This window comes from Perca flavescens, chromosome 19 (genome assembly GCF_004354835.1).
Source record: "Perca flavescens isolate YP-PL-M2 chromosome 19, PFLA_1.0, whole genome shotgun sequence".
Taxonomy (NCBI): Eukaryota; Metazoa; Chordata; class Actinopteri; order Perciformes; family Percidae; genus Perca; species Perca flavescens.
This window is the reverse complement of record NC_041349.1, coordinates 4,245,761-4,270,812: the sequence shown is the minus strand read 5'-3', so window position 1 is coordinate 4,270,812 and position 25,052 is coordinate 4,245,761. Positions and strand designations below refer to the sequence as shown.

Below are 25,052 nucleotides of genomic sequence, written 5' to 3'. Positions count from 1 at the left end.
TTTCTGTGTGTCTGTGTGTGTGTGCGTGTGTGTGTGCGTGCATACGTGTGTGTGTGCGTGTGTTTCTGTGTGTGCGTATGCGTGCGTGCATATGTGTGTGTCTGTTTATGTGTTTGTGTGTTTCTGTGTGTGTGTGTGTGTGTGTGTTTCCTGGTTAATTTAGAATCATAATCTAAAGTTTGTTTTCACGTTTATAAACCAGATTTTATTTCTAATCGTCTGTTGTTGTTGTTGTCGGAGGGAGGGAGGGAGGGAGGGAGGGGGGGGGGAGCCGTTGCCATGGCGACCCTTCTCTTGCAGAGTTCCTTCTGTTACTGACTGTCCCAGACTCTTCTTCTCCTCATCTGTTTCTGTCTGTGTTTGCTGTTGTTTTTTTTTTCTGTCTGTTTGCCGGTTGTGTTTTGGTTGTATCAGGAACCAATCTCAGGCTCTACCTGCAGACACCGTGATGGCAATAAACTGTCAGTAAGAACCAAACACTCACCACGACTCCTGGCTTCACTGTCTCTTTCCTCACTGCTGCACAGTAAAATATAGTGAAGAAATGTGTCTGGATGTCACATTTCTTTCTGTCATTTACATTACACACATACACACACACACACACAGAGACATACACAGAGACACACACGGAGACACATACACATACAGCCCACACACATAGAGATAGAGACACACACACACACAGAGACAGACACACAGTCATACACACACAGACACACACGGAGATACACAAACACACACACAGAGACATACATAGACACAGACATACAGAGACAAACATACAGAGGCACACACATAGAGACACACACACACACGGAGACATAGACACAAACTTTTCCAGCTTTTGAAATGAAAAATATTCCACTCATTTTCCTGTAATATTCTGACTTTTATTCTGAAAATATCTCCTGTAATATTCTGACTTTTATTCTGAAAATATTGAGATTTACTTGTACCTCAAACGTGCAGGTTTCACACCTGTTAGTTTGGGTTTCAGATCCAACTGAAAAGTCTGAAAATCCCAAACTAGGAAGGGTTGAAAGAGCCCAAAATATGGCGTGGATATCAGCCAATCACCAGAGAGTATCGTGATCCAACACGTTAGAAGTGTCTCTACGTTGACTTATTGAATTAAAAAAACGGCCTAAAAGTCACAAGATTAGTTTATTTTGAACATTAAAAGAAGGTAACTAAGAAGATGTAACAAATCCTCAATGTTTAACTTATTTATATATGTTATATATTCACGTTCATACATATAAATAATATATAATGTGTTTTAGAAGGAAGCTGAGAGAATAAAAATACAGTTATTGAGAATCGTCCTATCAGCAGAGAGACAGAGGCTTATCTCACTTCCTGTTACAGCCGCTGTCAATCAAACTACACACACAGAGACACACCAAAAGACACACAGAGACACGCACACAAACACAGAGACACCGAGACATACGCACACAAACCGAGACACACACAGACACATACACACAGACGCACACAGAGAGACAGACATACACACACACAGAGAAACATAGACATAGACCCACACTGAGACACACAACACACACACAGACACAAATACAGACATACGAGATGCACATACAGACACACACACACATACTGAGACATACAGACAGACACACACACACAGAGACGCACATACGGAGACACACACAGACACACACACACATACAGAGACACACACACACACACATACTGAGACACACACACAGAGACACACACAGAGACATGCACAGACACATACACACAGACACGTACACACACACGGAGAGAGACACTCACACACACTCACACATACTGAGACACATACACACACAGAGACATGCACAGACACATGCACACACACACACACAGAGACACGCACACACACACACAGACACGCCCATCCAGCCTGTCTGAGTTTCCTCTTTAGTTTCTCCTCTCAGGCTGAACAGACGGTCTGTCAGCGTCTCTTCTTCGTTGGTGTTCAGGCTCTCTGTGAGGGTCTGTGTCAGGATGCAGCTCTTCTTCTTCTACTTCTTCCTCCTCGTGTGCTGCGGCGCCGTGGCGGTGAGGGCGTGGGCCGGCTGCCAGCGGGACCGGGACAAGGACCACCGGCCGAGGGAGAACTGCACCGCGCTCGGCTTCAGTGATGTCCCGAGGGGATTCGAACCCACGACCGAGGTGACGCCACGGAAACACACACACAGAGAGACACACACACACACACATACACACACACAGAGACACACATGGAGACACAGAGACAAACAGAAACACACACAGACACACACACACATATAAACACACACACAGAGACACGCACAGACAGAGACACACACACATAGAAACACACACACACAGAGACACACACAGACACGCACAGACACAGAGACACACACACACACACACATAGAAACACACACACATAGAAACACACACACAAAAAGATAGTGCCACAAACCTGTGTGTGTGTGTGTTCTTGTTTAACTATCTTCGTGGGGTCCCGACAGCTTTGTGTGACCAAAATGCTGGACCCCACAAGTTTAAAGGGCTGTTTGAGGGTTAAGACTTGGTTTTAGGATTAGGGTTAGAGTTAGGTTATGGTTAGGGTAAGGGTTAAGGTTAGGCATTTAGTTGTGGTGGTTAGGGTAAGGGTTAAGGTTAGGCATTTAGTTGTGGTGGTTATGGTTAGGGTAAGGGTTAAGGTTAGGCATTTAGTTGTGGTGGTTAGGGTAAGGGTTAAGGTTAGGCATTTAGTTGTGGTGGTTAAGGTGAGGGTAAGGGGCTAGGGAATGCATTATGTCAATGACGGGTCCCCACAAAGATAGTGCCACACACTGTGTGTGTGTGTGTGTGTGTGTTTGTGTGTGTGTGTGTGAGAGAGAGAGCTAATAACGGTGCAAAATGAAGTGAGACACCACATTTCCTTTATTGAAAAACATCAGTTTTTTCTTGAGGGAGGACACGTAAATTCCCACATCGTGTAGCCGTGAAATAACTTCAAACCAACAGTTTTTCTGCTGACTGTCGGGGCTGAACTCGACTCTGATTGGCCGCCAGTGTTTAACTGATAAGACCAGGCTGCACGCTTCCTGTTTCAGACCGATAAGATGACAGTTTGACACACGGATGCATCAGAAGGACTGGATATGGATGTATTATGAGAATGTTATGACAACATTCTTGACCATTTTTGGGGCTGTTTTATAAACTTTTTGACACTTTTTCAACAATTTTTTGTTTCTGCATTTTCATCTCTTTTCCGAGTTTTTTTTTTTCAGTCCTGTTTTTGTAACTTTTTCGAAATTTTTTCACTACTTTTTTTTTTGCAACATTTTTGTTACTTTTTCAAGAGTTTGTAACACTTTTTAAAAAGCTTTTTCGAAAATGTTTTAATGTTTTTTTTCATTGTTTTATCGGTGCTGTTAACAGCTGTTGATGTTTTTTCTCTCTCTCTGTTTTTAGGTGATGTTGCTTCCTTACAACCAGTTCACCAGCCTGTCCTGGTCCTCCTTTCAGATCTTCACCAAAATCTATGAGATTGACCTCACGGGCAACCAGGTCTCTGTCCACTCGGTGCTCGTATAACAACATAAAACCTAATCCTGAATCCCTAAAGCCAGTAGATGTGTTTCATTAGCTGTTCATTAGCAGCTACTGTCTCATATTGTTTTTGTACATGTTTATAGTGCTGGGCGGTATGAACAAGAACGTATATATCACAATAGTTTTTAAGATTCTGGCGGTTTCACGGTATATTGTGGTATATTTTATTTCTTTTGCTTGACTGGGTGTTCATATTTGTTTATAATGGCTTACTTTACTGTCAGTATTCAGTGCTGTCAGAATATAATTTTAATGTCATCATGTTTACTACAAGTTTTTATTACTAAAGGGTTTTGCTTGGCTCCACATTATACAATAACGTTATATGAAGGAGAATGCATGAAACAGTTACAGAATCTAAACAATTTTTTATATTGTCTAAAATACAAAGTAGTAAAATAAACCTAAATTAAATAAATACACACACCAACAACTTTAAAATTCTTCTGTTTCAAAACAAAATAGTTGTAAGATTGCTGTTTAAGCACTACCTTGACCACAGGTAACGTTAGGTTGTTGTAGAAAAGTGGGCGGAGCTCCCCTGTCAGCTTGATTCGGTGTTTGAATAACGTTAGTGGTTTGGTGGAAGTATTTCGGCGAGGCAAGACATCTTAGATCCAGTGTTTTAATCATTGCTCTGAACCCGTCTTTCTCGACGGTGTGTAGTGGGGCCTGTTTGTGGATTGTTATTGCGTGCATTGTGTTGCTCCGCTGCACGCTTGAGGTGACAGGTTTAAACGTTAGCACGGCCGAGTAACGTTAGCGTGACGAGTAGCCTACAGTTAGCATAATTTTATAAAACCAAAAAAAACTCCAAACAACAGACACGGCTCCTCTTTTTGGCATAAGTTCTTCTGTGTCATTATGTTCTACTAGTTCTGCAGCTTCGAATGTCTAACCTATCCATCTTCACCGTAATGTAACACCAGAGCACTACTGATTACCCTGCGACTGGAGGCGCAACCATGCCAAGTTGGTAAGTCTCTCTCCACAACGCGTACCTCCTATGGCACCATTTTGATGCTACCAAGCTCTCACCTGCCGTTAGCATCCCATTGACTGCCATTCGTTTTAGCGTCACTATGACAGCGAATAACTTTACATCTGAAGTGTTTAAAGACTCTATTTGTCTGTTGTTTATTTCTAAAGAAACACGACAATGTATAAAAGGCTCCATTACCTTGTAGCTCACGTTATGGCTCCGTAGCAGACGCTTTTATAAAAATAGGCTAACGATTGGGTCATAACCACGAGACTTACTGTCACACAGTAGAGGAATTACCGTATAGTACAGGAGAAGCTCACAGACAGTTTGGACTCACATTAGCTGTTTAGGTTTAATTACTAATGTTAACTATCATGTTAGTGATCAGTAATTAGCCTGTGTCTATGTTATCTCCTTACATATACCTACGCTCTCCGTCTCTGTAAGATTGGGAATGATTGAGATTTCTCTCGGCACAGCTACCAGAAGACTCACACTTTCAGACACGTTGCTCACGTCACATCTACGTCTTCAAGCTCAGTTGGAGGCTGCTCAGTAACACTCAGCCAGCACCGGGAAAGAGACTTCTGATATCATTCACTGGTCTCCGTCCAGAGATACGGGATCGATTGGTCCATGTCTTTAACTGTCTGTAATCAAATACACCGGTGTTGCCGTATATTAAAGATTAATATCATAACGTAAATATACACCGGTATTCCGTGTACACCGCCCAGCACTACATGTTTAAATAGAAAATGTTTTCCTCACGTTGTGTGTCCGCAGGTTCCAGATGTTCCCCCCAGCGTTGCTCCGGTTCTGCCCAGCCTCCGAGTCCTCCGGCTGGGATCTAACCGCCTGAAGTCCCTCCCCGAGGGCTCGTTCTCCGCCTGTCCCGCTCTGACTGAACTCTACCTGGACAACAACGGCCTGCACGCTCTGAGCAACCACAGCTTCTCCGGACTCAGCAAGCTGGAGGTCAGCATGTTAACGAAGATGCTTGTGTGAACTTGGCGTGGGTGGAGGTTAGGATGCATGTTTTATATGTGGTTTGTTACGAAGTTAGAGAGGAGGTTGTGAAGTTTAAATTCTGGATTAACAAGGATGCAGAGCATGAAGGGAGCTTGTTAGGAGGTTAGAATAGAAAATTAATTACTGAAAACATTAAATATGGAGCATAATCTTGCAGTTTTAATAGTGTTTTTTTTAATTGTCAGACTATATATATATTTTAACACAAAAGTGTGGTTTTAATTTAACATTTTTGAATGTGAAACTTTACAAAGACAATTTTTTCATTGTTTCTCTTCAAGCTGGAGGTCAGCATGTTAGCGATAGCAATTTTGTTGTTTTTTTGGGGGGGTTATATCTTTTATTTTGAACTTGAATTGAGGAAAAAAATAGTAATAAGAAAACAGTTAAACAATAAAACTCCATAACTCCTACCACTTTATACCCTTTATATCCTATTAAATGAGTTAGCTACAAAATAATAAGTCTACAGAGATAATAACTCTGTAATCAATGAAAATATATATTTAGAAGTTCTATTCACATTCATATATTTACCCTTACACAACAATAATTATAGTGAAGTTTAAATACTGGATTAACAAGGACGCAGGACATGAAGGTAGCTTGTTAGGAAGTTAGAATAGAAAATTAATTATTGAAAACATTAAACATGTTAATAATCTTGCGGTTTTAATGTTTTTTGTTTTGTTTTTTGATGAAATATTTGTCAGAATATATATTTTACCACAAAAGTGAGGTTTTAATTCAACATTTTTGAATGTGAAACTTTACAAAGACAATGTTTTCATTGTTTCTCTTCTGACTTCCAGATCCTGGACTTGTCAAACAATCACATCGCGAAGCTTCCCGAGCTGATGCTCCGCCCCCTCCTCGTGTTCGAGACCCTCTACCTGGAGAACAACCAGGTGGGAGAACCAACGCAGAGCTTCAAACGTATAATATAATTAATATAAACCGGACATTTGAACAGTTAGCTTACAGTTGGTACGAGCAGCTTCTCGCCTCTACTTTTTAATGCTTTGTACAGCGTTTTTTAGGTGCTTTTTAATGCTTTTTTAAACATTCTTTCCATTGTTTTCGACAAGTTTGTCTGCTGTGTTTGAACCTTTTTTGTAGGTTTTTATTTTTCATTTTTTTGGCGCTATTTTACATATATTATGCTTTATGTCTTATGGCCCTGACACACCAACCCGACAGCCAACCGTCAGGAGGAAAGGCAGTCAGACTGAGCCTCATAACCAGTGTTGCCACAGTTACTTTGAAAAAGTAGTTTAGTTACTTTACAGATTACTTGATTTTAAAAGTAACGAAGTTAGATTACAAGTTACTTTATTAGTTACATACAGCAGCTGCCGACAACCCCCCTCACAGCCTCAACCTAAACATGACAACCGGTTTACTGTGAGGCAGCTCAGCGTTGCCAGTAGTAGGATCTGGTTTATTACGGCACGAAAGAGAGCGAGTCAGCCGTGTTTAAGGGCAGCATTTCCGCTACAACATAGGCCTACTGCCCGACCAACTTCTTCAACTCTCCCCTACTTACTGACTTCAGCTTTTGTTGTTTGGGTGGTGGGGGGGACCTCCTCTCTGCTTCGCTCCACCTGCTGGGACTTGCTCTGTAAGTTTGACTGCAGCGCTGCGACTCCAAATGGTTCTTCAGATGTGACGTAGTGTTTTTGTAGCTAGATAGCACTTTGTCGCCACCAGCACAGAGTGTACAACCAACCTTAATATTGCCGTCTTTAGCTGACACAAACTCTAAATAGTGACTGGATTTCCATCTCTCTCCTCCCTCCATTGTTGTTTACGTTTGTGTCGCTGCGTGGTACACGTGAACTGTCCACATGCTGAAAACGTGACTTGTCGCATACGTGACTTCACTCCCCGAGACGCAAGAAGAAAGCAAAAATGTATATTTTTACTAAGGAAAATGACAAAAATGCACAGTGACTTGGATAAGTAACTTTAATCTGATTACTGGTTTGGAAATAGTAACGCGTTAGATTACTCGTTACTGAGAAAAGTGCTCAGATTAGAGTAACGCGTTACGTGCCATCACTGCTCATAACACACCAAAGTGACGCCGACTTGAGCGTACGTTCTAAGCGTGCACGAGGCGTAATACGTCTTCATTACAGCAGGCGGCGCTAATCTGTATTGTCGCCCAAAAAAATGAAAACTGGCAGCTGATTGGACGAAAGTGTCACGTGGGTCTGGCTGCTCCCGGATTTTACATCCGACCATAACAGCGGCTCATTAAGAATACAATCTCATATTTCACGAAATATAATTCACCGAAACGTGTTTCTGAAAACATTTTAACAGAGAAATAGGCTGTGCAGTTGCTGAATTTCAGTTTAAAAGTGCCCTTCCACACAAAACCGTTTTACTTTACCGTTTTTAAACCGGTCCATATGTGTGTTTGTGTTATGTGGTGAATGTGAAAATGAACTTCTACCTCCTCTGTCAGATCTAGCCACTGAACAGAAATAAGCAGAGAAATCAGACCAATCACAAAAGCTGGTCAGTCTGACATCATACTGCCTGAGCTCATTACTATTCATGAGCTCGCCAGGTTGCGCTGGGTAAAGGATGCTGACAGCCAGGCTCTCACTGGCTAGCTGTTAGCCAGTCAGATTCAAACAGCTTAGCTTGTTGAATATTAATGAGAATTGGCAGAAATCGAGCCGAGTCTTCCTGCAGGCTTTCTATACCACGCTAGAATGGCTTGAAACAAGGTAACCATGGCATTTATTACACAAAAAATGTTACAGAGTCCATGACAGGACTTCAGACATTACCACAAAGTACTGAAATACATGTGGCAGGGCACCTTTTAAAAGATTTTTATCAGACTTTGAGAGGATGAGTGTACTGATTCGCTAGTCAAGGGCTAGAACTCCACCAATCAGATTGGTCATTGAGTCCGACTGCCCGCCCTTCGACCCAGCAAGTCAGGTCGGCCAAAATGAAGGCCGACTGATGACGACACGGAACGATACCGAACAGACTCGAGTCACCGACCTCGCCAGACTGTCCGACGGCCGATTATCGGGTTGGTGTGTCAGGGCCTTTAGAGTGGCGGAGGTCGGCATGTCTAACACTTGGTCACATTTGCTTTTCATTTCAGATCAAGGTGATGCCAGATGATTGGTTCGGCCCGAAGGAGGAAGTGCCGTATCTCTATCTCTCAGCCAATCCCTGGGCCTGCAACTGTTCCCTCGGGTACTTTCACAGATACCTTGGTGAAAACGAATTCAACTTCTACGTCCGGGATGGCCTGATCATCAACAATGACGCAGAGAGTGTGGTGAGTCCCACAAACAGGAAACGGCAACGAAACAAGCAGGAAAGACTAACGCAAAAAGGTCTTTAAGAATGAATTTACAAACCAGTTACGTTATTTTTCAATTACATGGTACCAGCTCGACTTGCCTCGACTCGTCTCGCCTTTTTTGGTTTTCCATTATGATAAAAAGTCCCTGGTATTTGCTAACAGGTAGTTTATTTAGTCTCACCTCTGTCAAGGTTCTGTTGCGGAAGTTTCTTTTCACAGCAGGATTGGATTTAGATCTTAATAGAAGTCGAACAAATAAGACTAAGTTTGTGTGTCTTCGACGAGTGAACCGGAACACTGAGCTTATATACAGTAAAAGAAATGGGAGTGATAACCACATGTTGTTCTAGTCTAAACATGACTCTGCATTTCTTACAGGCAACTTTAGACATACAGTCATGTGAAAAAATATGGCTATGGTGAAGGGTATGTGATGATGTGGGGGTATGGTGAAGGGTATGTGATGATGTGGGGGGGGGGGGCTATTTTAATTCCAAAGGCCAAGGGAACTTCATCAGGTGCATAGTATCCTGGATCCATGAAATAATTGGCCTTTAAAAATAAAAATCTGCCTGTCTTTATGGGAATTTAACATAGGGGTGTGTATACTTATGCCCCATTTATTTATTTACGATACATTATTCATTCACAAACAAAATTGGTGTCCTTAAAGGTTGGCTTTTTCCTCATTTTTTTAATTAAGGCATTAAGATCAATTTCCAAAAGATGATTATTTTTCATTCCTCTTTTTAGTCAACTTCAGCATGGGTGTCCTAATTTTTCCACATAACTGTAGAAGACAATCTGAAACACAAGAGACATCCTGGAGCCGTTTATCTCAATTGTAAAGGGGACAAAATGAATGTACTGAGAGATAGTTTTAGGGTGACCTTGTAGCCCCCATCTGTTTAGACAAACGATGCTCACATCATGTTCCAAACTTTGTGGCTCCCACTTAGTTTAGTGAGAATCGGAATAAAAATGTGAGAATGAGATAAACTCACTTTCAGCATTGTGAGAGAAACTAAAACAGAAATAAGACAAATATATAAAGAGTCATGCTTAAATGTAAGTTTGCCATTACAGTTCCCAGCGAGCTGAGGCGATACCAAAAGGTGACGTGAAAACCTGCAGACTACTGATTGGTCGGCGAGAATAGTCACTAATCACTGCGACATCATTGCTATAGCGACAGATGACGGGGGTGTCCTGAACAAACCCGTGTTTGTTTGTTTTTTTGCTGCCTCCAGCTTCTTTAGAAACTAAATGTGTCTTCTGGCAAACAGCCACATGCCGAGAATCAGAAACACACCTTCAACGTTCTGTGTGTGTGTGTGTCGCGTTAGTTCGTGGCAGTGTGCTGCGGCGTTGCTATGACGACCAGGTACGCTCGCCTCACGCATGAGGCGGTACTAAATCTGCAAATGGAAAAAGGAGGATGGGGTACCGCGGTCAAGCAGGTACCATGTAGTGGAAAAACACCATAAGTTAGAAGAACACCGAGCGCCCAGATGGCTCAGTTGGTAGAGCGGGCGCCCATATATAGAGGTTTACTCCTCGATGCAGCAGCTGCGGGTTCAACTCCAACCTGCGGCCCTTTGCTACATGTCATTTCCCCCCTCTTTCATGTCTTCAACAGTAAACTCCAATAGTACATCTTAGCCCAGCAGAGCAGGGGTGCAGTAAATACACCAGCACTTTTTGCACTTCGCACTTTAATTATTACAGTTAATTCTCAGGATGTTGTGTTGTGTGTTGTGCTGTCATGTGTGTCCTTCTTTTGTGTCCTTTGTGTCTTAAGATACTCTGCTGATCTCACTTTCATGTTGATTTTATCTTACTGTATTTGTATTTTATTGTATGTTTTTATGTTATATGTTGTTTGTGTTGTGAAGCAACGGATTGTGGATTGTGGCACTGTGTCCAAGACAAATTTCCCCTCGAGGACAATAAAGTGTATTCTATTCTATTCTATTCAGCAGGCCTGTCAAATAAAGGCCTAAAATGTCCCAACATTTTTTAAAAAAAAAGCCAAGTTCAGACCAAAGATTTGCGGCGAGGGTAAAGTGTTTCTACGGAGATGATACACCGTCTCGTCTCATTGGTGTAAACCGGCAGCTTTCACAACGCTGCAGACAGGAGACTTGCAAGGAGACAAAAGTTTACACTCGTCCCAAATCTTTGGTCTGAACTGGACTCTAGAGACTAGAGCGATCGTAGCGTTGGAACTAGGACAGGCAGTTTGTGTAAAGGCCTCTGAGACACCAACCCGATTATCGGCCGTCAGACAGTCTGGCGAGGTCGGTGACTCGAGTCTGTGCCGTCGTCAGTCGGAGGAGCTGTCGGGCCTTCCTTTGGGCCGATTGGACTTGTTGAATCAGAAGGCGGGCAGTCGGACTCAATGACCAATCTGATTGGTGGAGAGCTAACCCAGAAATGCGTGACTAGAGTCTCTCAAAATCTGACAAAAATCTTCTAAACTGACCTTTTGTTGATCTGAAATGAAGACAGATTCAGCAACTGCACGACCTATTTCTCTCTTAAAATGTTTTCAGAAACACGTTTAGGTGAACTATTTTAGTACAATATGAGATTGTATTCTGAACGAGATGCCACTATGGTCGGGGAGAAGCCAGACCCACGTGATGCGTTCGTCCAATCAGCTGCCGATTTTCATTTTTGGGGCGACAATAGAGATGAGCGCCTACTGCTGATATGAAGACGTATTACGTCTCGCGCACGCGCAAAACGTACGCTCAAGTCGGCGTCGCTTTGTGTTCTGAGGCCCTTTTTGGACTGATCAGACCAGTCCGTCGGGTTGGTGTGTCAGAGCCTTAACACGACTCTGATTGGTGCTCTGGCGCATGTAATATCCAAAGGGGACTATTTTTTGCTTCCTGTGACTAATGTTTCCGATGGTTGTTATCTGTTCTCAGGTGTGTGACTCTCCACAGTGGCTTAAGAATAAACCTATTGTGAGTCTGGAAGAAAATTACGTGTGTCCCCCTGCAACAGAGCCAAGTACACATGGAGACTTACATGATGATCATAGAGGAGATGTTTATAGGCCGGATAACTATGCTACTACTGTTCCTATAGCTGCTGCACCCATTCCTGCAACTACTGAACTCATTCCTACAACTACTACACCCATTTCTACAACTACTACACCCATTTCTACAACTACTACACCCATTCCTACAACTACTACACCCATTCCTACAACTACTACACCTATTCCTACAACTACTGCACCCATTTCTACAACTACTACACCCATTCCTACAACTACTACACCCATTCCTACTTCTACGACCTTAAGTGAAGAACTCCAAACTGTTTTCCACAGAGTAGTTACGTGGTCCTGGTACCAGACTTTCACCAGATTCGTCGAATGGTCCGATCATTCAGGGTGGGAAATCAGAAGAACCTCGATTCCCGTTTATTCTCCTACTGTCGAACCGTCAACTGAAAGCCCTGCTCCCACCACGCCAACAAAACGCCAAACTGTTCCGCTAACCGTAACTCCAACGACACCGAAACTCCGGGTAGTCACAACTACCGAGGCGACTGCTGTCCGCGGTAAATTTAGAGCTGGCAGAGGAGCGGGGGTTTTCTGCTTTTGGCTTTTCGCCGGGTGCGTTCTGCTGTGCGTGGCGTCTGCGGCGTGCTCGTTGGCGACTTTTGTGAGGCTGATCGTGTGGTACCGGCAGACGTACCGGCCACTGAGGGCCATGCTGGCAAAGGGGGGAGGAAGAGGGGAAGTCGTGAGGCTTTTAACGTGCAGCGGGAGGGAAAAGAAGGAAGTGGGACAGGGAGGAGGAGGAGGAGGAGTGATGGCAGTGTATCGCTCTGTGCTGTTCGTCCACAGAGACGGAGGAGACGCAACAGAGAGGGAAGATGGAGGGAAGGGAGGAGATGCAATGGAGAGGGAAGATGGAGGGAAGGGAGGAGATGCAATGGAGAGGGAAGATGGAGTGAAGGGAGGAGACCCAACGGAGAGGGAAGATGGAAGGAAGGGAGTTAAGGGAGGAAGTGAAAGACTTGTCATAACTCTGGAGCCATCGGGAGCAGCGAATAGAAAAGTGGAAGGAGAAAGTGGAAAGAGGGAGGAGAAGGGAGTGTACAGGAAGACGTTGTACCGTTTGTCAAGCAAGGAGAAGGAGCTAGAGGGATGGAGGGATGTGATGGAGGAGTGTCAGGTCTCTGCAGGAGAAGGAGGGGAGCAGAGGAGGCGAGGGGAGCAGGCAGTCTCTAGAAAGGTGTACAGTGTGATTCTGAGGGAGGAGAGGGAGGAGGAAGGGGGAGGGAAGGAGGAACTGGACTGGGTGGTGGGGGGGGTGGGAAGTGAAAAGAGGGGAGGGAGGGGGAGAAGGGGAGGAGCCGAGGAGCAGCTGGGGGGAGTGGCTGGCTCACTATTTACCCAGCATGCCCTGGGGTGTGACCACGCCTCCTGAGGGTGAAGCAGCTCTGTGACGTAAACAAAGTCTCGACCGATAAGGATTTTTAAGGCCGATATCGATACAAATATTTGGTGATTTAAAAATCCGATATTCCGATATATCGGCCGAAACGCATAACAAAATATAAACAGATTTCCCTAACATTAGTTATTTGTAGTTATTTGAGTCCTCACTAAAATTATATAACGCAGTTTAAAAATAAACTTGTTTTATTGTCTCAACAGAACATCAAAATATATTAAAGTTCTGATAAATAAAATGTATAAAAATACACACTTAAGATGTGAAACTTAAAGTCCTTTGAACAAAAACACAATAATAACACTCAGAACATGGTTGAAGGGTGTTTCGTCCGTTTTTATTTAATTTTTTAAATATTCCCTTATTAGTTATAAATGCCGATACCGATAGTTTGTAAAATGCCTAATATCAACCGATAATATCCATTAATTTAAAATGTTTTTGTGGATTTTTCAATTTTTTTGTCGCTCTTTGATATTTTGTCACTAGTTTAAGAGTCAGAAGTCGGAAAAAGTGAAATAAATGATCAGTTCACTAATTTCATTGAATTTGGGTGTTTTATTCAATTTTATAGCATTTGAAGAATAATTGATAAAAGAACGTTGAAAAAAGTGACAGAAATGTAAGAAAAAAAACTTTCAAAAACCTTTTAAAAAAACAACAAAACCGTAAAAAAAAAAAATGCAGACATGGCGCCCGGATAGCTCAGTCGGTAGAGCGGGCGCCCATATATAGATGTTTACTCCTTAATGCAATGGGCCCGGGTTCGACTCCGACCTGCGGCCCTTTTCTGCATGTCGTTTCCTCTTTCTCTCTCTCTCTCTCTCCTTTCATGGTTTCATCTGTCCTACGGAAAAAAAGTCCTAAAATGCCCCAAAAAATAATCTTCAAAAAAAAAAGAAAAACACATGAAAAAAAGTTAAAATTTTGACCCAGAAAAACAAAAAGTTGCACAAATCCAACGACATATTGTCACACCACGCTGACATGGTAAGAAGCTGTATGCTTTCCCCCTTAGCTACACACCAACCCAGTGATCAAACATAAAACTGCACATGCATAAAAGAGCCCGGTTAGCTCAGTTGGTAGAGCAGGCGCACATACTGTATATAAAGGTCAGAGATGGCAAAAGTACTCACTTCCCGTACTTAAGTAGAAGTACAGATACTTGTGTTAAAAAATACTCTGGTAAAAGTAGAAGCACTGATTTAACTTCTTTACTTAAGTAAAAGTAACAAAGTACAGGCTTTGAAATGTACTTAAAGTATAAAAGTAAAAGTAGCCTTGCGAATGACAACCACTTTTTATGCAAAGCAACCTGGACCACACACGTTACTAGAGTGCAAGATGAGAAACTTCAGTGGACATAAAAACCAGGCTCTTTATATGCCATTTTCTACATTTTAAATGGATGTCTGCCAAACATCACATATATGATTATTGGGACAGGGACTGGGACTCCAGCTTAATAAGATTCTGACTGAGTAGCAAGATATGAATTCAATTGTGATTCTGTGAGAATTCACAGATCCAGTTTCTCTTTTTTAATCGTCCCCTTAACATTTAAAGGAATCTACATGTATGTGTGTGTGTGTGCTCAAATATAGAAAGAAAATAAAGGATACAATATGAATTACTAAACATAGATTAATTAAGAGGTTCCCCATACTTTTAGAGTTACACAGCACATTGGCCAGGAGTCATACTTGATGCCTCCTAGCCTATCTCAAACATCTCTCTCAGATAAGGCCAGGGATGATTGGGAATGTCTTGCTGCTTGTCTGCCTAATCTCTGGGATCTCTGTTTTCTTCATTTTCAATCATGTCGCTGTCCATACTACTATGTGCTAACGTTACCACCATCAAGCTGCAATTATTTGCCGCAAATGAACGCAGAATGCGGCCGAATCTGTCGAGTCGTCTTGTAGTGGTGCGTTACATGCAACGTAGCCTACAGTATATTCCCATCCAATTAGATTGAATTCGGTATTGATTACGTGAAAAATAATAATGGTAACTCCAGTGAAATTATTTGAAACTTGCTAGTGAGGACTAGATTAGGACTGTATTTAAAGGTGTGTCTGTAAAACAGGGACAGAGACAACTTCTCTCTTTTTGATGTTTTTACAAGCAACGTGAAACCTAGCTAACAGGTGAAGAACACAAACGACTAAATCACTAGCTAACCTACTTTAACTGTGCAGGAACTACAGACCAATAATACAACAACAGGCTTAAATGAAGTGACAACATAAGATATACGACTTACAGTTCTCAACTGATCATCCTCCGGACAGCTATATTACTATCACTATATATAATATTACTATAATACTAGTCTCTCTTTCTTTTTTCTCCCTTTTTTCTGTGTGGTGCACGCGCCCACTCGCGGTGTGAGGCGCGTGTCCGCGCTATTCTCCGACATTACGACCTCTCGTACAAAACTAAAGTAACGAGCCAATTTTTAAAATGTAAGGAGTAGAAAGTACCGATATTCGTGTTAAAATGTAAGGAGTTAAAGTAAAAAGTCGCCACAAAAAGAAATAGTAAAGTAGAAATATCCGAAAAATCTACTTAAGTACAGTAACGAAGTATTTGTACTTCGTTACTTCCCATCTCTGATAAAGTTTTACTCCTCGACTCCGACTCCGCGACCCTTTGCTGCATGTCATTCCCCCCCCTCTCTCTTCCCTTTCATGTCTTCAGCTGTCCAATAAAAAGAAAAAAGTGCCGAAACAAATCGGCAAAAAACATCAAAAGGGGAAGAAAAAAAAAAGGGTTCCAATTTAAAATTTTGACCCAGAAAAACTAAAAGTTGTCGGTCAACGGGAAGACAACATAAGGGTTGAATTGATGAAACTATTTGCTTTTTGGTTTGTAGAGACCAAAGACCTGTTATTTTTTTAAGATGGTTTTATTGGGCATTTTAGCCTTTTAATAGACAGGACAGCTGTAGACAGGAGAGAGAGAGAGAGAGAGAGAGAGAGAGAGAGAGAGAGAGAGAGGGGGGAAGACATGCAGCAAATGGCCGCAGGTCGGACTTGAACCCTGAGCCACTGTGTCGAGGACTGAGACTCTGCATATGGACACCCGCGCTACCAGGCGAGCTACCCAGGCGCCCACCAAAGACCTTGTTATCGGTGTTTTTTAACAAAGTTATATACGATAAATCTTTGACTACGACTCCCATGAAACAGGAACTACTTGGTTTCGCCTCGCTCCATATTTAGATACCGACTAACTAATATCTCTACTAATATCTTCTTTGTCTCTTTATCTACAGATGTTTTAATAACTCTTAAAATAAAATGTGAAAGACAAATGTGTTTTGATGTTTTTATGTCACATTTCCATCTGAGTTTTGTTCTGCAGAAACAGATTCCTGGCTGAATATTTTATTAAAATACCAAAAAAACAGTGAACACAAACATCCAGGTCATCTTTTTAGACTTTATTAAACATTCCTCAAATGGCTTCAAACGATGACCATGTGTTTTAGTGTCTAAGTGACTGATGGGAACAACTATTTCTGACGTTGGTCCAGTATTAAGAGAGATCGCTACAGTCGGCAGCGGAGAAACAAGCTACAATCACAGACTGTTCTCAGACTGGCTAGTGTTTGCTAACACTAGCAGCTGAAGCTAAAGTTTACGGCTAGCTTAGTGCAAACCAATGTTGCTGATAACTACATTTAGATTTTGGTTCAACACTATGCATGACATATCTCAATTTTATTAAGGTAAAATAACAACTGGTAAATACAAGGTAGCATGCACAATAAATGACAAGAAGCTGGAAAACATAACGTATGCAATAACTCTGGTTTACCATGGAATCATTAATAGATTTAGAGTTACCATTAGCTGTTAGCTGTTAGCATGTTAGCATGTTAGCTGTGCTGTCAGACATACAGGCTATAGTTACATCTGTTGGGTGACATGGAAGCTGTAATTACAGGGTCACATCTCTCTCTTTAAAGGTCTGTGCTAAGTGGCTCTCCATATTTGTACTTTTTTAAAATCCAAATTTGTGAATGTAATTTCAACAGGAGCACAACAGTTGTCTTATCTGATGCCATCACTAGGCTGATTTAAGAATTGAATTGAGGCTGCTATATTTAACAGTGAGTTCATTTCATTCAGGTGTGAGGATGGTGGACCAGGAAAGACAGGGGAAGGCAACAGGTAGGTCTAACATTAGGTGGAAGTATAGGGGGAGCCACTTGATACCAACAGATTAATTTCTTAATATTATTAATATGGAAAAATTAATTAAAAATTAAAAAATTAGTGGAGAAGATCACAAGCAAGGAGTGAATGAGACAGACATGAGGTCGGCAATGGCATCACGTAGAGATGAGCCCAGTGATGACATCAGGTAGGAGTTCTATATATATATATATATATATATATCCACAGGAAATAAAATAACCTGATTTATTGGCATGTTTGTGTCTCTTCCAAGTTTTTGCCATGACAAAGAGCCAGGTTTATGACACCATGCATTTGTGGACAATTGTAATTCCTTATTATCTGGTTTGGCTTCCTGTCAAATCCAGAATTGATTTTAAACTTCTTCTCCTGACCTATAAAGCTCTTAGTAGTCAGGCACCATCATATATTAAAGAGCGTGGGACTTCCAATGACACACTGAGCTCAATTAAGATATATGTTACCTTTTCACCCCTGAGTGAGTAAATTCATCCACACACGCATACATATATAATAGTCTACCATTTTAATAAATAAAGATGATCTCACTAAAACAGGGTGAATGGTCACGGTGGGGCAACCATTAATGCACTCAATGTAATTCTAAATCTGAATGTAACATACTGTGTATAAAAAAATATTGCTCTATAATAAAAATAATAAAGAAGAGGGTGGTAGGAAAAAAAAAAAAAAAAGATGATCGGATGATGCATACATTATGCAGATGGTATGCTGAGGCTTTGAGAAGAAAGCAAGCATGATGTAAAGCTGTCAGACAGCCAGCAGGAGGCAGCTTTCACTCTGTTCTGTTATCTGTTATTCCAGTAAGATCATCATGTAACAGGGAATGACCATTCAGTGTTAATCAGAGAGAGGAGGAGTTTATCATGCTACTGCTGCTCAGACACAGGCCTGATGTCAATGTTTTGATGGGTTAACACACTCAAAGGGCACCTTTCCTACCACTTGACACATTAAACTGTCCTACCCCAAGGTAGGACAGGGTAGGTAGGTTTTTATTATGAAGGATTTTATTGGAGAATGGGAGTTTTATTGTCTGTGTGCAGCGAACTCATGAAAAAAAAAAAGATGCAAATACTGTGTACCATGTATCAGCTGACCTGCTGCTGCAGCAGGCAGACGCCCTGAAACAGGTAACTAAACTAAGAACAACATCCCGTATCTCTTAAAGCAACAGCACAGTCAGTATTAGAATCTCCTGATCAGATCTGAGTTCAGCCTCAATATTTAGAATTCAAAACGGTTTTATCATCATTTATGTGTGATGCAATAAATACGAAGTCCACAGCACCAGCCATAAGGAGTCGGGCACAGAAACAGAAAAACTACTCCAGGTAATCTTGAAGATTTGTCACCACTACTTGATACATCACTGCACCATAGCAAGGCCGTTGGTTTGTCAGGGATGGAGAAGTACTATACACACAACACACAGCTGCTGCACCATCCTCAGCTTTACCTCCATGCCTGGCAACATCCCTGTATGATGAAAGCATAGATTTTTATTGGTTTATTTGATAGGGACCATGCATATTTATGAAAATTGGTATAAAAACACCATGTAAATATGCCAGAATTAGTTAAAGTAACTAATTTCCATCTGCAGTCCCTATAGACAGGTAACATAAAACTAACAGAGACAACCAGCAGTCATGCAGCGCTCATTCACTACATTAAAAAGGTCCATTGACAAAACAAACAAGTAAAACAAAACAAAAATACATAATGCATGATACATGACAAATCCATTATTCATCCACCTGCATGGGTAAATAAATACTGCATTCAATTTCCACCAGTGAAAGTGCATGGGCAGGCAATAAATCTGTGTGACTGTTAAACATGAGGAAGGATCCAAAATGACCTGTAAAGAGAGAAAATCACATTCCTATTGTTATGCTGTAAGGTTCAACTGTTATCCATGGCTTTTGTATCCAGTGTGAACTTGGCCCAGGTATAGATTACCTTTGTGTGTTTTTACCTGGCCGGTTGCCTGGAGCACAGGTGTGTTGGTCCGGTTGAACGGCATCAGACCTGCATCAACAGGACTTGGACACCGCCCAGGTGAGTTGTGTTGATTCTGCTGCGGTTACCTGAAGCACAGGCATGGTGGGAGTTTCTATATCAACAGTACATAGAAGATAGATTAGATAGAGGGAAATGTTAGTGCATGTATGAACAGGTTCAACAGCTTCACTTCTACAGAAAACAAACTTCCTCTACCTGAATCCTCTTCACGTTCTAAATCAGGTCCACCATGGTGGGGAGGGGCATCACCATGTTGTTTTAAAGGATAGTTTGGAGAGCTGAGCAACCTTTAAGCTAGGTTTCATGTTTTGTTTGGCTGTTTATACTGATCGTGGTCAAGGATAGAGCAGCTTCGAGAACTGAATTTGTCTCTTTTGGTGTGTAGTATTGCGTCTGCGTCTTTACAAAAACCTTGCAGACTCTCTGTGCAGTCGTCCAGGCTGCTTGATATATCGCCGTCCGCATCACCCCGACCACGCTGACTGTAAGAAGCATTAAATACGTTTGAGTGTGTTTGTGAACTCCTGGAGACATGTTGGACAAAGGTCTCTTCAGCTGACACCAGATACCCTCCATCAGATTCAGATCTCAGGATCACATCTTTCCTCCAGTCTCTGCTCCTCCTCAACACATTTAACATATTAATATAACACACACACACACACACACACACACACACACACACACACACACACACACACACACACACACACACACACACACACACACACACACACACACACACACACACACACACACACACACACACACACACACACACACACACACACACACACAATATGAGGTTGGATATTTGGAGCAGCTTTATTTGTTTAAAAAAAATAATAAACGCACAACAATGAATATATAAAAGTAACAACTTGAAAATCCAAATGTAGCAAAATAAAGTATTTATCATAATAAGATAAAAGTAGGGCTGCCACCTCTTAGTCGATTAGTCGACTAATCGGTCGTTTTAGTCTCAGTCGACTAAGATTTCTTTAGTCGATTAGTCATTTTTTATGCTTATTCATGCTTAATTACTCATTTCCAAGAAACCTATGAGCACATTTATGATAAACAAAAGATTTAAAGTGGTGCTTTTGCAGGATTAATGGGAGAAACTCAGTTTTACAGATGGTTAATTAACTACATTTATATTGTGCTTTTCTAGTCTTAACCACCTCTCAAAGCACACAGCTCTGTCAATTAAATCAACTAATCGTTAGTCGACAAAATTGTATATTTAGTTTAAGAATTTCTTTAGGGACAGCCCTAGATAAAAGATTGAAACAATTTATTACATTACATTACATGTCATTTAGCTGACGCTTTTATCCAAAGTGACTTACAATCAAGTGCTTTCAACTGTGAAGGTTCAAACTCCAGACAACAAGTAGTAAGTGCAAGTACATTAGCTTTAAATAAGCAAAGCTACAAAGAGACATATGAAAGTTTTTTTTTTTTTATCCGAGGTGTAGTCGGAAGAGATGTGTTTTAACCTTCAAGGGAAGATGTGTAGGCTTTCGGCCATCCTGATGTCGATGGGGAGCTCGTTCCACCATTTGGGAGCCAGGACAGTGAACAACAGTTTAAGGCCCATTAAGGTTTCTGAATGTCAAAACTGAGTTATCAACCATCATGTCTCTGATCATTATTATTTCATCCATCGATTCATATTTAATAATTATCAACTGCTTTCAAAGATCATCACTTTGGTATAGTTCACATTTCATAACATTTCCTTTGACAAACTTCATGTAAATCTATTTCATAGATAATAAATCCAGTGTAAGATCTTATTTAGAGACAGACTCGTCATCAGATTTTATAATTACAACAACAACAATATTCACAATGTAATCAACTCCTCAGTTTAAACCATTCAATGTTAGCTGATATTATATCATTAGCTGAAAACATATTATTCTTAGAAGGCCCCACAAGGCTTTATATTACCCAGCAGAAAAGCATTCAAAATTCCCTCCATATAAAATGTATTATTACCAAAACACCCAAACAGAAGACATTTTGAAGAGCTCTCTCCACCTGATTATAAGATATCTGGTGAGTGCTCCGTCTGCTGATATTTACAAATAAAGAATCATCATTTTCTGTTAAAAGCTTGCTATAGCCTAATATACTAGCGCTGAGTACAGCTGGGCTGAAGTAATAGATTACATTTGTCATTTAATGGAGCAAAGTATTTCTGTGTACTGCTGCTGAGTTTATATTGTCTGAACATCTCTGTGTTTTCTGCTTCATTCTGCTCTTAAAGAACATTTTAACTGACATCTTTTATCTGAGCACAATTTTCAGGTATCAAATAAGTAGACTAACTTTGTTTTTTACTACAATTCATTCATAGTAAAAGTACTTTTAGTTAAGTAACTGTTTCTCTTTAAAGCAACAGTACTTTTTAAAAGATTATTTTGGGGTTTTTTTCCCTTTATTTCAGAGTGACAGTGGTTAGACAGGAAAGGGGGAGAGCGATGGGGGATGACACGCAGCAAAGGGCAGCAGGTTGGACTCGAACCCGGGCCGCTGCAAAGGACTCAGCCTACATGGGGCGCACGCTCTTAGGGCCCTGACACACCAAGCCGATAATCGGCCGTTGGACAGTCTGGCGAGGTCGGTGACTCGAGTCTGTGAACGCTCTTACCGGGTGAGCTAGAGGTCGCCCCAGGCAACAGTACTTTTACTCGAGTAAAATGTTCTAGTTCTCTAAAGGCAGTGACTGACTTTACCATAATGCATTTATTATATTATATTATTACATGGCTTGGTTGAATTCTAACGTAGAATGCGGTCTGTTAGGATAACAGACCGCTGCTAAGGATAACACACCGTGCAAAAAGCAGAGTGTTGCCATGGATACAGTTCTGTTCGCTCTGGAGGACAGCTATCAATCAATCCGCTGAAAGAAGTCCGGATAATTTATCAACTGTGGCAAAAAGTCGGGAAACATGGAGCAACTTCTGTCCTCCAATTCAAGCAATGACAGCAGATCTGATGAGCCCCTATCACCACATCTTTATATACGGTCTATGATCTCTACATCTTTATATACGGTCTATGATCTCTACATCTTTATATATCGTCTATGATCTCTACATCTTTATATACAGTTTATATATACCGTCTATGATCTCTACATCTTTATATACCGTCTATGATCTCTACATCTTTATATACCGTCTATGATCTCTACATCTTTATATACCGTCTATAATCTCTACATCTTTATATACCGTCTATGATCACCACATCTTTATATACCGTCTATGATCACCACATCTTTATATACCGTCTATGATCTCTACATCTTTATATACCGATCTCTCTACATCTTTATATACCGCCTATGATCTCTACATCTTTATATACCGTTATGATCACCACATCTTTATATACCGCTATGATCTCTACATCTTTATATACCGTCTATGATCTACATCTTTATATACATGATTTACATCTTTATATACCGTCTATGATCTCCACATCTTTATATACCGTCTATGATCTCTACATCTTTATATACGGTCTATAATCTCTACATCTTTATATACCGCTATGATCACCACATTTTATATACCGCTTGATCTCTACATTTTATATACCGTCTATGATCTTTAACATCTTTATAGGTGTGATCACCACATCTTTATATACCGCATGATCGCTACGCTAACTGCAAATTAGTTAGAATTGCAACGTTTACAAGGTGAATGAGGACAAAAAAACAAGATGAATGAGGACATAAACGTCAACATAAATATTCCCAAAGAAGCCATTCACCGTGTCTCACTTCACCGTCAACGGAAATGTTCAGTTTAATGTGAATTAGAGCAGCCGATAGCTCGCTAGCTCACTACAACGCTTCAGCTAATGTTTTGTCAATTCCTGCAGTGATTAAAACAGCAGCTGGGTATTTTGTCCACCACGGAAGCACCCCTTAAAATATACATAGCCCGTAAGGTGGTGTTGCGTAATAGACGAAGGGTTGCATTGAAAAGCTACGTAGTTAACATTGCTATGGACGCAGGATTGCTACTGTAGAGACAGAACGGACTATTTTCTTTAGTGCAAGCAATACAATCAGTTTTAAATAAATAAACTCCTTTTTAAATCAATATTTTGTGTCAAATTATTGATTTATTTGGTAGGTAGCCATGTAATAAGCGGGATAATGTAGAGCGAGCTGGTTGTTTTAGCGAATACAACCGCGACAGGGTGATCAGGACTTGAATCAGGTCTTGAATCAGCCTACATTCTCTACATTTGTCATGGTGCTGTCTGTTTTCCCTCTCCCCTCTCCCTTGTTTTTTGTCTGTCATTTGCTGAGTGGGTGTGGCGCTCCTGGCTCTCTCTCCCTCCTCGTCAAGACACCTGTGGCTTCCTGTTCACCTGATTCACAACCAGCAATCACCACTCCTGTTTTAAAACCCCAGCCTTCCAACCAGTCTCTGCCAGAACGTCCGTTCACCCGAGTGGTAACACTCGCTACGGCCAGCCTCAGTGTTTTAGAAAGACTGCTTTTCTTTGGTATACCTGTTGCAAGCCTTGTTTTGACTTTTTGTGTTTTTGTGTCCAGATTCCCACTACAGCCCTGGAAGCCCTGGAAGCCCAGCCTGCCTGTCTGAGCCTTGTTCTCCTCTCGAACCTGCTTCTCACCTGTCTGCCCGCTCTCAGCCCCAGGAGATATCCAGCACCTGCATCGCTCATTTTTTGTGTTCAATAAACCTCAATACCTGTTCCGACCTTTTTCCGAGTCTACGCTTGAATCCAGACAGCCCAGCCTAACTACATTATCCCTTACTCATTCAAACCTTTTTCATTTCTTTGAAGCAATTTTTACTCAAGTAAATAGTATAGTTCTGTAAAAGGTAAAGTTAATTTGAAGTGAATCGCTCTCCTCCTCTGGGACCATCTCATCAAGGAGAGACCTTAGAGGAGCTCAGCGCTTCAGATAATACAGATCCCAGACTCAGATACACAAACCCCGGGGGACAAACAGACCAAATAGCAGATCTGCATATGACCTCACACCCACAAAAGTAATGAAAATCATGTTGGACACACAGTACATGAGAAACCAGTCAGCTGTAAAGAGCTCTGGGAGTTGTCGAGGAGCTGATCGGACGAAGCATCATCAGCAGCAGCAGCAGCAGGTTGTTCTGATCTCCTGTTATTACATCTTTTAAATATCAGGACACCAACTACTGCAACAGTTAGAAAAATCAGACCAACACCTGCCGCCACAACGTATATAAGAAAGTTTCCTTTGGAATCTGAAGATGAAACAACATATGAGTCAGTAAATGTGTGGATAGTGG

At 41.3% G+C, this 25,052-nt stretch overlaps 2 protein-coding genes across 2 annotated transcripts in view; both read left to right on the top strand.

The window, feature by feature from the left end:
* The window catches only part of LOC114546120 (low affinity immunoglobulin gamma Fc region receptor II-like), a 1,096,214-nt gene that overhangs the window by 597,553 nt on the left and 473,609 nt on the right, over positions 1 to 25,052 (top strand). The gene's annotated exons all lie outside the window — the stretch shown is intronic.
* gp1ba (glycoprotein Ib platelet subunit alpha) lies at positions 1,998 to 24,457 on the top strand. Its single transcript, XM_028564798.1, has 7 exons — positions 1,998 to 2,187; positions 3,472 to 3,567; positions 5,384 to 5,575; positions 6,442 to 6,537; positions 8,763 to 8,942; positions 11,906 to 13,309; positions 24,311 to 24,457. The coding sequence occupies exons 1-7, from the start codon at positions 2,020 to 2,022 to the stop codon at positions 24,455 to 24,457; spliced, it is 2,283 nt and encodes a 760-aa protein (XP_028420599.1). The 5' UTR covers positions 1,998 to 2,019.